Raw genomic sequence first — 11,355 nt, forward strand, 5'->3', positions numbered from 1 at the left:
AACAACCCCACAATATCAGTACACGAACCCAGGCCGCCGTCACCTGGCGTATGGAGAGCAGTGGTTTCATTATTAGTGAGTGACAGAGTTGCATTGCGTCCTCCAGGTTCGGAACCTGCCGCATAGTAAGTCCGCTTTTTTATCCGTTGTGATGGACTATAGCTGCCGGCTTGGCCCCGTCAGATGCATCGTTGACACCATAGTTGCTCCTTTCCGCAGTGTACTTTGGTTTAGGCGCAGTTGTCGCAACTCTCCCGGTAGCTCTCTGCCGCGTTCGGGCGAGGAGGCCTGGGGTTCATTGTGGTATATAGGGTTCCTCAATGCGTTTCTAATGTGCTAGAAAGGCTTGAGGATTGGATGTAAGCGCGTCTGGCAGGTTCGCAGGCATGTAAACAGGCTACAGTTGAGACTATGGGCCTATCTTCCTAGTTCAAAGTGCCTCGTGAGTTGAGGAACTTGAGAAGTACCTTTCTCAGAACTTAATCTAGCCTATGAAAGACTTTCGAAGAGACTTTGCCTTCCAAGATATCTCCCAACTGGTCCTCGTACCTTGCATCCCGGCGTGTAGGCTCGCGTTCCCGCTCTACAGAGCAGGAGCAATCCGGCGGCTACGGTTGGAAGCGCCCCAGTGTAGGCTGACATCAAGCTGTTCAATGCTACATGCCGTAGATTTTGATCGCTAGCTATTCACAGGGAGCCATGATTTGCATCTCGGAGAGATAGTGGCGGAATAGCAGGGCTGAGGTGAAAATAAACTTAAACGCATGATTATGCTCTGCACAATTGCAAGCGCTTTGTTTTCCTCTGATCAGAACCACGTAATCTTTCCCGCTGCCCATCATCTAAGCTCTTCTCGACCTCCAAAATGCGAAGTGATCTTTGCCACGAGGTAAGCTGACGCCCCCCCATCCCATCTCCGGCCGTTTCAACCACCTCGTCGGGCACACGCGACGAATCGAGTTTCCCCGCATAGATCCTCCGCGTACTTTGCTTGCAGAAGAGGATGAGAAGCGATCCTTGGGAATCTCAACAACGAATGAGGTGTAGTTCCGTCGCTAGTTTCGGCCGGAGGTTCTGCAAGACGGTGTATCGATCCTGGATTGAGGGGTTCGCTTCAGGCATGTTTTCTGACGGTGCCTCGGTCTTTCTAAAGTATTCCTCGGCCGACCGATTACGTCGTTTTCTGATCAATTGTCAGTGAGTTAGACCAGTAAGCAACAAATCAACCTACTAATCTAGGTATATATAAGCGAGCTGACAAGGCGCTTTCTGGCAAGACTCAGACTTCCATCCAGACGATTACATCCTAGTTTCATCTCACTATTGGTCAAACCTTCAAGCCTGCGATTTTACTCGTGGTTCTCAAAATGTCCAGTCAAACGCCATCATACAAGCCCCTTCCGGCCCCCCGGCGTATAGTCACAACTCACAACGCCGCAGGCCAAGCAATCCTCACCACCGGCCTCGCCCCCGAACTCCCCAAAGGATCCGTCCCGGGAACAGACCTCTACCTGGCCTACACCTCCCCCTCTCTCCCCGCTCCGCTCCCCGAAGACGCCGATCTAGACGCTTACAAGACCCACCTTACCTTGAAGCCGCCCCTCGAAATCGGCATCGACATCCCCGGAGGCCTCGCCGCCCGCGTCGTTGATTTCCTCCCCGGTGGACCCGGCGCGCCGATGCATCGGACCGAAACCCTCGACACGGGCGTGCTTGTCGAGGGGGAACTGGAGCTGGTGCTGGACAGCGGGGAGACGGCTATCCTCAAGAGGGGAGATGTATATGTGCAGAGGGGCACGATGCACGGGTGGAGAAATGTGAGCGAGACAGAGGTGGCGAGGCTGTTTGTTGTGCTTACTGCGGCGGAGATGCCTGTCTTTGGCGGGGAGAAGCTCAAGGAGGTCATGCCTGTCCCTCCTACTGATTCGGAGGCCGAGTCCGCGTAGTGCCGGTTGCGGAGTCTTTCTCGTATCTTTCGATGAGTGATGAAAAAGTTGCGAAAGAAGACCTTTCGATCTATAGGTGTGGCTTTTATCTAGGACTCTGGAGGGAAGCCTAAACCGTCGCCGATGAGCTCCACGGTAGCTTTGACGCACTGCAGCAATTCAGTGTAGTAACGAAGGTGCAGAATTGAGCATTGTCGATCTTTTGGAGTTCTCAAAGTACCTAGTAGAACCAAATGTCCATGTTGTTATATGAGTGACCAACATCTTTGTCCCTACTACAGCACGCAGGTGCGATAAATCTTTATGGCTGTTGACCCGCAACCTCGATCTGGGCCATCCCTGACCGGCCTGTAGGCTGTGTGAGAGTTGCACTGGAAAACCAATATGCTTAAGAGTTTCATTTGCAGTAAACATTAAATATCGTATGGCTATCTCAAACTTCGGGGTATTTAAATCTTCTCGCGGCAGTATCCGGTCGTAGCACCAACCGATTGGCATTTCTGTGTGGCATTGATCAGTGACTTTGTCTCCTCCAAGATCATCGTGTAACTCACCTTGGTCCAATCGCAGTTGTTAATGGCCTTGGAGGGAATGAAGGCGAAGAACGACTTCTTGTATCGGTGACACTCCTTAAAGTTCTGCCCATAGTATCCTACTTTCCCGGGGTCCACGCAAGCCTTGACGGTGTCCTCGTCCCAGGGGATGTTGTCCTGCAGTCTGCCCTCGTACATGAAGTTGCTTCTCTCGCACCTTTTTGTAGTGCAAAGTCAGCAAAGGGCACTTGGAAGATTTGTAGGGGTGATGCAATCTACTTACCAGCAAGTCTTGTACTTGGCGCATGCCTCCGTAGAGGTGATGGCAACCGCCGCGATTGTAGCTAGGAGCGATAACTTCATTCTGACTTTCGATGGCCGCAAGAATAAGCTCTCAATACGGATAGAGTTGTTGGATTTTAGCTTCAAGCCTTCAATAGCCCAAAAGGCTCCTGGGGCAGAAGAGACCGAGAGTGTATTGATATAGCTTCGACATTGTGCGAGATGTGGAAACGAGTCAGTAGTCTCCAGAGCTACTATCATCTGAGCGGGTGTCAAATTACACCATGTAGTACAGTGGGTTAGCATGACTCGATACGAGATTTGGTCGCCTACAGCGCCTGTGTTTTTGGAAGCTTAAGCTTCTAACATAGATTGCTCTAGATGAGAGAGCCACTGAAAGCACCGATGATCCGGCACGTTTGCGGCAATGATCATGCTACTCGTGCGAGTGGAAGGCCGTGTTGTCAAAAGACTGTTGGCGTTTCCGTGCGGACCAAGCCTACCCTTGCAAATAATAGTCGGCCCTCCGGCACGGTCAGCCGGGCGGCGCGGATGCCGTTGATGATGACTGTTACCAATCGGCGGGGCTTATGTCCTTGCCTTCATCGGCTTACCAGCAATTGACGCCGTCGGGCCGTATGGTATTTCGCAAGGATATCGCGGTAGTCAAGATTGAGCGCCTACTTCGATGCCATCCAGCGCAGCGTGCGAGGAACTTATCACGGAAGGATTTAATGGCGACAATAGGATAACAAGTCATTAACTCTATTAACATAGTAGTTTGGTCATTACTGAGGTTCATGTCTACTCAAGAAAAATGAAAGAAAATTCTATCCTTATCTAACCCAAACATTTCATAGCCTATTTCTTTTTAAGGCTTGCTAACTTGCTCCTTTCTGAAGAACTTGAAGTAACCAATGCAAATAAACAGGTTGAGCAAAAGCACAACCCAGAACCAGGCGTTGGCAAACGCGATGCCCAATCCTTCGCTAATATCAGGGAAAACAGGACCCGGACCGACGTTATTAGGCGCGGTGGCGCGGGCCAACATAGTAAAGATGGAACCCAGAACTTGAGCGGCGACACAGGCCGCCGCGACGTGCACACGGGTAAGTGTCAGCATGAGAATCATACCGATACCCGCACCCTGGAGACCGTCGAGGACGCCGAGCCACAGCCAGAGTACACGGCTGAGGACTGCACCGGCGACGGCGCTTCCGGCCCATGGCATCCAGAGACCGATGCGGGAGGTACCCCACCAGATCTGGGCCCAGCGCGGGGCGCCGAGACCGACGGCGAACATGGGGAACAACCAGGGGTGGCTCTCGCTGGCCTTGGCCAGGCCCCAGAGGACAACGGCCCAGACGATGATGAAGAAGAAGAGGGCGAGGATGACCATGCTCCAGACGGGCACGTGCTGGGACGCGAAGAGGAAGAACCAGTTACGTCCGAAGAGGGTGCTGAGGAAGTAGTTCTGGATGCAGACGGCCATGAGGTACCAGGCAATGGTCTTACGCTTCATGAGTGTCTTCCAGAGCTGGGGGATGGGGCCGGGGGTCTGGCGGTAGAAGTCGGGCAGGCCGAGGTAGAGGATAGCGCCGATGGCCCAGAGGAGGATGGCGACGGGAAGGCAGATGCCCAGGAGAGCGGGCTTGCCGGCGAGAGTGGGCTTGGCGACACTGTTGGCTTCGGCCTCGGAGACCAAGCTACCCCAGGCCCAAAGACCGAGAGTGTAGATCTGGGTGAGACCTTGGATGATGGCAAGACGCTGGATCCACTTGGGAACGGTGGAACCACCATCGGTACCGAAGTTGAAGGCGAAGGCGAGCGATCCGGAGGATGAAGCAAAGGCGTAAAGACCAGTGGCGGCGTTCTGGAGCCAGACCATTGTGTTGTTGTCGCCAGCGAAGGGAGAGCAACCGAGGACGAGGAAGGCGATACCGTAGACGGCGTAGGGTGCCGAGAGCGGGTAAAGCAGAGGCATGGTGCGTGATAGGACGTACCAGAAGACGGACGAGACGAGGTAGATGGTGGCGATGATGTAGAGCTTCTCGGCGGTCTGGCCAACTTCACCGGTGAGAAGGGTCACCTGGTAGGAGTTGGTGGCGATGACCTGGTTAAGGGCCAGGAGCATCGCGTAGACGGGCCAATCACCGACGCGATACTGGAGCCACTTCCTGACACCCGTGGGCGCGACATAGTCCTCGGGAAGATCGAATTGCGCGTTGTAAGAGCCGGGCGAGTCGGGGGGTGTCCTGCTGTCGTAGGCACCGTTCGGGTCATCGGCGGCCATGCTATTCATCAATCCGGACTTTCTGGCGCGACCACGCTCGAGAGGCAAGCTCAACTTGGAAGAGGACTTGTTCTTGAACATGCCGAGACTCAGGCGGGAAGCGTTGGGCGAGGAGGCTCTGGATCTAGATTGTCCTCTGGCCGATGAGGGGGACGCGGAGCGACCCAGTCTGGCGTCGAGGTACATATCGAACCATTCCTTCTCGGACTTGATGAGGTAGTCCTCAATGCAGAGTTCAGAGATGGAGTTGCCGGCGTTGAGGGCCTTGAGCTTTTCCTCAAAGTGCTCGTAGAATTCACCCTTAGAGTCAGTGAAGAAGGGATCGACCTGCTGAAGCTTGTAATCATGTCTGTCACCGACGACATCCTCGACACTAAGCATGGAGGCTCTCGAAGAGTTGTCCTGCTGCATGCCCAGACCGCCGCCCGGGGGCGGGAGAGGCAGAGTGTCGGCCATGGAGAAGCCAGAAACATTACGGCTGTGGACTCCATCCTGGCCAGCCTGTCCGGGAAGAGAGAAGTTGCGGCTGTGAGTATCGGAGATGTTGCGACCATGTTCCATCTGTCTGCCGAAAGGCCCAGGAGAGTTGGCGCGAGAGCCGTACGGGGAGTCGACATAAGCGGGAGACGGTGACATGGAAGGCGACCCGGGAGTGCTGGTGTACATCATGGGAGTCTGCATGCCAACGGGAGTCTGCATGCCGGCGGGAGTAGTGCGACCAGTGTGGAGAGTAGTGCCATCATCATCGTAGTCGGAAACCTGGCGCATCCACGCGGGGGATCGGTCGACGAGCTCGACTTCACCGCGGAGAGGCTCTTGAATAGAACCGGGACGGGTCTTCTTGACGAGGACATTGCCCTTCTTGAGACCCTTCTTACCGTACTTGGCGTGAGCGCTGATACAACCCTGCTGAAGCTTCTCGAGCTTCTCGAGCCACTCGGCGACGGGGAAACGTTGCTTGGCGGACCAGGCACGCATCATGGCTCTGGTCTTGGTATCCGTGGCGAGAGCATCCTTGATGGCGTGCTTGAACTGCTTCGTAAGATGGGCGGCCTTGGTCGATTCGACCGTGTACCACCAACCGGGCATTTGACCGAGACCACCGACGCGGGCACCGACACCCAAGGCACCCTTCCTGCCGAACTCGACAGCGACCAAACCGAAAGGCTCATCTCTGGAGGGGATCAGGGCAAACTCGGCACCGCTGAAGATGTAAGGCGGGAGAGCAGTGAATTCGGGCTTGGAGAAGACACGTCCGGGGTAGAGTTCCATGAGCTTGGCGAGCTTGAGAGCAGCGAAGCGTCCGTAAAGATCAATCATGGGCCCAATGGTGATGAGCTGAGCCTTAGGGTAGTTGTCGAGAACCCAGGGGAAGATATCGGCAATAAGATCGACACCCTTTTGCAGGGACCAACGTCCGACGAAGACGAAGAGCTCGGCTTCAGGGTCCACGTTGAGACCAGCCCACTCCTGGGCCTGGCGTCTCAACTCACCACGGCCGGCCTCGTAGGCGGGGTCGACCTCGATCTTGGGCTGGTTCATGAAGTCGTTCTTGTCCCAGTCGGCGGTATCGGTAGGATCGGGGTTGGGCAGCTGGCCGACCTTGTTGAGACCCCAGAAAATGGGATAACGAGCGAAGGAACGATCACCGTATTTGCGGGAGACACCGACAGCACCGAATCCGTTCTGGTGGACGCGGAGATACGAGGCACCGGCGTGAAGAAGGTTGAAGACTAGATAGTTGTCAGCAGCTGGACGTGGAGTTTTCTAATGGAGCGTGTTGTCTTACCTGAACCGTATTGGACGTATTTCTTGACAATTTCGATATCCAAGTTGTAAGCCTTGCACACTTCGGCGCTCTCCTCGGGGGTACGCATGGGCCAGAGACCCTGGAACTCGGCGTTGTGAAGCGAAAGGGCAACGGGAATGGTCTTAGGCAACAAGTAGAGAGGAGCGATGGAACCGTGGTAATCGTTAATGTGATACATGTCGACGGGGAAACGGTTGCAGGTCTCGGCGATACATTGGTTCCTTGAGGCTTGTTAGCATACAGTCCTCTAGGCGGGAGAGACATCATCACGAAGACTTACCAGGCAGAGTAGTAGATAGCAGACTCCAAGTCGTCCATACGCGGGGGGTAAGGCTCAGACTTGGTCTGCTTCCTGAAGACAGGCGCATCCAGCAGCACGTAGGTGATGTTGTCCACAACGTGGTACTGCACCTTGATCTCGTACTCCTGGTCCATGATCTTGACGTACATGCTCGGCGCAATCTGATCGATGGGGTACTCGATATCACCGACGCAGGGAACAACCCACACGAGGTTCTGGTGCTTGAGGGCCTTACCCATCAACTGGGCCATAACACCCAGACCACCAATCTTGATCTTGAGGTTCCAGTCGTCAATGTTGTACTCCATGGTCGCGATCAACACCGTCTTGCGCTTGTTGCCTGCGGTAGCGGCGGCGGCGGCGGTGACGAGGTCGGTCGAGCTGCGCATGCTGAGGGGAATCGCACCGGCGGCGCCCATGAAGACGTTGCGGGTCTTTTGGATCATCATGTTGAACTTGGACTGGTCGTGGACACCGTGCTCGTTGAACTTGACCTTGTAGAAGGAGCGCTTGAAGGCCTGGACGGCGGCGAGACCGGTGAGGACGGGGACGATGAAGAGGAACAGCCAGAGGAAGAACTGGATCCACATGTTACCCTGGGGGATGAGCTGGTACTGGAAAGTGGCATCGTTGAGGACGACCTTGTAAGCAAGGTACGGCGTAGGAGGGTGGCCAGTGATGTTGACGGCGTTCTCGTACAAGGACGAAGGGGGGAGACGCTCAACGACGTTGTCTCCGTCGACGTCACCGTAGACAAAAGACTGATCGGGCATCTTGTCCGGGTTCATACCCCAAATGCTCATCTTGAAGTAGTTTGGCCACTCGTCCATGTAATGCCACGTCCACTCCGACTCGCTCTGGTGCTTCATGTTCTTGAGCAGACCGCTGTCGTAGCCGAACTGGTTGAACTTGCCCACGGCGAACATGTGCGGGATGCGACGGGGGATGTCGTAGTCAATATCGGCGTGCACCTTGTACGCGCTGGAGCCGAGGAGCTTGCTGTAGTACTGAACGATTACGTGTTCGCCCTCCCATTCCTGGGCCTTGGTACCGTTCCAGGACTGCTTGACGACCTTGGTGGAAGTCTCGTAGTCGGCCCAGTCGCTCCAAGACGACTCGAAGTTGGTGGAGTAGCGGAACTTGCTGGCTCCGGCGGAGGTGTGCTTGATCGTGATCGTACCGTCATCGGCCTTGGTCAGCAGGTTGCTAGAGTAGTTTGCAGTGTGAGGGAAGACGATGGCGTTGTCCTGCGCGCCGATGCGGAACAAGAAGCGGTCGGTGGCAGCAATTGTTGAGTTGCCGGTGGCGGTCGAGGAGTTGGTGACAACCACCTGGTGCACGCCGTGCTTGACGTTCAGCAGGTTGGCCTTCCAGGAGAAGGATGAGGCCAAGGCACCGGTCCACTCAGAAATCGTCTCGGAGATGTCTGTGCAGTTGACAGAGCTGGAGTCAATCGTGGGAACGCTGTTGTCGTCGGTGTGAGACTTGAAGGTAATGGACTTTGTCACGCTGTCGCAGTCCATCTTGACCGAGAATTGAAGCTCGATGGGCACAGTGTTTGAAGGCTCGGTGGACTCGATGCGGGCGTCATGTCCGGGAACGAACTTGGTGATGGCGACCGGGGGAGGCTTGAAGTCGGCCTCGGGAACGTAGGCGCGGAACTCGAAAGGAGCCATGGTAATATTCTTGAAGCAACCATTGTAGCCCGTGTTACCCGCGTAGGTGAGCTTCACGGGCGAGTCCTCGAGCTTCGTCGTCTGATGAGGGAAGAACAGGTTCTTGACCGTGGTGCCAGAGGTGAAGGGAGAGATGATCGCGTCGTCCTTCTTCGAGCAGTCGAAAGTGTAAGTGGTGGTGACGTTCCTGTTGTGGTAGATGAACCAGACGGGGACGAGGTCATCGCCGAGGTCCTGGACACCGAGCTGGTAGCGCATGACACTGAAAAGACCAGTGACAGTGGCCATTCCGGAGTTACCAGGGTAGTAGAGCTCCTCGGTCTTGTTGGAAAGCTGCTCGAGCCACATACCGTCCTGAAGAACGGGGTAGACGGTTCTCAGGTGGTACATGTGCTTCAGGATGTTTCTGATGGGGTGACTGGGGTCGCGGTGATCCCAGGAGACAGTGTCATCGCGGCATCCCTCGCGTGCCTTTGAGAGGGGCATTTGGTAGTAAAGAGTTGCCTTCATGGAGTAGCAACCGTGCTGTTGCCAGGCGGGAGCAGAGGCCAAAGGTTGACGACCGAACATGTAATTCTGCGCCGTGTTGTCGAGGACGTAGAATGCCTGCTCCTCACCCCACGTAAGCATGGGAATACCGGGCAAGTGAAGAGTCGTGACGAAAAGACCCATCAAACTGCGCTCATGGCCGACTTCGATGGCGGGCCAACGGAAGGTATCCTGGTTCATGGCACCGAACATGTGGCGGGGGTCGACCTTGCCGGTGTTGGCGTTGATCATGTCGTTGGATCGGAGGACCTCGTTCCAAGCCTCGACAAAGTTACTGGGCACATCGTAGCCGGCGACACCAGTACCGTCCATACCCAAGAAAATGACCAAGAAACGGTAGAAAGAGTAGTGGAAGGCAGCAGAGTCCAGAGCCTGGTGGCCCTCGTCGCGCAGGAAAATATCCATGTCCTTGGCCGTCTCGTTGGTGGTGTTGTAGGCAGTGTTGACGTCCTTGAACCACTGCTCGGGGGTTCTTCCGCGACCAATGTAGATGGAACCCATGGTGTTACCACCTGTAATCTCACCGGGCAGGAAGAAGTTGTCCTTGCCGAGATCGCGAGCGCACTCACGAATCTTCTTGGAGAAAAGACCCTGGGCATCGACCGTAACCTGAAGAGCTTTATCAAATCGGAATCCGTCGATATCCAACTGCTGGATCATGATGCATGAGAAATGCGCCAGCTTTTGGTTCACGGCCGGGACCCATTCTCTCAATCTGTCTTGGACGGAAGCGAATTTGGTCAATTGACGTCGGTAATCGGGGTAAACGCCGAAAGCCTCAGTGTCACCGAACTGTTCGCAAAAAAGGTCAGTACAATATCCCAAACTCAAGATTTCCAGAACGGTCCAAAGCATACCTGATCGAAGTCACCATCGTAGCAGCCGCCAAACATGTCGTAGATCTCCTGGCCAACTTCCTTACCCTCCTCGAGGTAGAGACGGGGGAAATGCTCGCAAGTCTCGTTGTACTTGGTAGGGAACGTCCAGTCGAGGTATTGGCGATCTGTCTTGTAGATGACATCCATTTCATGGGGTTCGAAGGGCGCCGAGGAGTTGAGGTAATCCTTGTAGCCGATCAAGTCTCCCAAGGTGGCCATCGTGTTGTCGAAAACAATGTACTTGCGCGCAAATCAGTCGCATAATCATAGAGATACTTGCCAGAATCATTCAACTTACCATTCCGCGGTCGTGGACCTCCTGAACAGCGGCTTGCCATTCTGTGAGGTTGCCAAAGTGGAAATCCAACAGCGTGTGATCTAACGGTGAGTAAGAATCGTAATTCCACGGCGCGTTGATGAGCATAGATCCTCCAAAATAGATTCCCTTAATGCCCATTCCTTGCAGGTAGTCCAGTGTGTCGACGAGACCGGCGATATCACCACCCCATCTCAGTTGTGTGCCTGTGATATCCTGCTCGAGAACTGTTCCGTTGGCGCTGTCGTTTTCCGGGTCACCGTTTACAAATCTGTCGAGCATGATTGTGTAAAACGGAAATCGCCAGTTCTCTGGCGACTTTGTGAACTTGTGGTTCTCCCACTTTCCATCGTATAGGATAGGATCTGTCGCATCCTTATTTGTGTTGAGGTTGTAGTCGGCGTACTTTTCTTCATACTTGAGACCATTAACATTATGAGACAAGACGCCCAGTAGTAGGAGCGCCTTTAGCCTTCCGAACCACATGTTGGGCGGTTTGGTCTGTGATGTTCTGATGGAGGACGCCTGGGAGGTGCGTCCTCGAAGCGAGGGTGGGTAGGCGCGGGCTTGCGATATCAAGCAGTGGAAGACGCCAGAGATAAACAACAATACTTATCAGAAAAAGGTTAACAAAAGTAAACAAAATGTAACAGCAATCATGGACTGGCAGAAAGCGAGTGATGCCAGTTTGGGGGTTTGAGCGAGAGACGAAAGATGGGAAAGATGGTTGAACGATAGTAGAGCCGTTTCCGTTTCCCACAAAATACACAC

The 11,355-nt window shown here is 54.5% G+C and overlaps 3 protein-coding genes across 3 annotated transcripts; 1 reads left to right on the top strand and 2 right to left on the bottom strand.

The window, feature by feature from the left end:
• Positions 1-1,367: 1,367 nt before the first annotated feature.
• On the top strand, positions 1,368-1,946 carry CCOS01_09453 (uncharacterized protein; the record flags this gene model as incomplete). Its single annotated transcript, XM_060457612.1, has 1 exon — positions 1,368-1,946. The coding sequence occupies one exon, from the start codon at positions 1,368-1,370 to the stop codon at positions 1,944-1,946; it is 579 nt and encodes a 192-aa protein (XP_060312312.1).
• A 449-nt stretch (positions 1,947-2,395) lies between these two features.
• CCOS01_09454 (uncharacterized protein) lies at positions 2,396-2,842 on the bottom strand (the record flags this gene model as incomplete). The annotated part of the gene is made up of 3 exons (XM_060457613.1): positions 2,396-2,446; positions 2,501-2,696; positions 2,763-2,842. The coding sequence occupies 3 exons, from the start codon at positions 2,840-2,842 to the stop codon at positions 2,396-2,398; spliced, it is 327 nt and encodes a 108-aa protein (XP_060312313.1).
• A 790-nt stretch (positions 2,843-3,632) lies between these two features.
• CCOS01_09455 (alpha-1,3-glucan synthase) lies at positions 3,633-11,070 on the bottom strand (the record flags this gene model as incomplete). The annotated part of the gene is made up of 5 exons (XM_060457614.1): positions 3,633-6,787; positions 6,844-7,085; positions 7,145-10,182; positions 10,248-10,508; positions 10,567-11,070. The coding sequence occupies 5 exons, from the start codon at positions 11,068-11,070 to the stop codon at positions 3,633-3,635; spliced, it is 7,200 nt and encodes a 2,399-aa protein (XP_060312314.1).
• Between the last annotated feature and the right edge of the window lie 285 nt (positions 11,071-11,355).

The sequence above is a fragment of the Colletotrichum costaricense genome (assembly GCF_030867565.1).
Source record: "Colletotrichum costaricense strain IMI 309622 chromosome Unknown Scaffold_9.1, whole genome shotgun sequence".
In the NCBI taxonomy this organism is placed as follows: domain Eukaryota; kingdom Fungi; phylum Ascomycota; class Sordariomycetes; order Glomerellales; family Glomerellaceae; genus Colletotrichum; species Colletotrichum costaricense.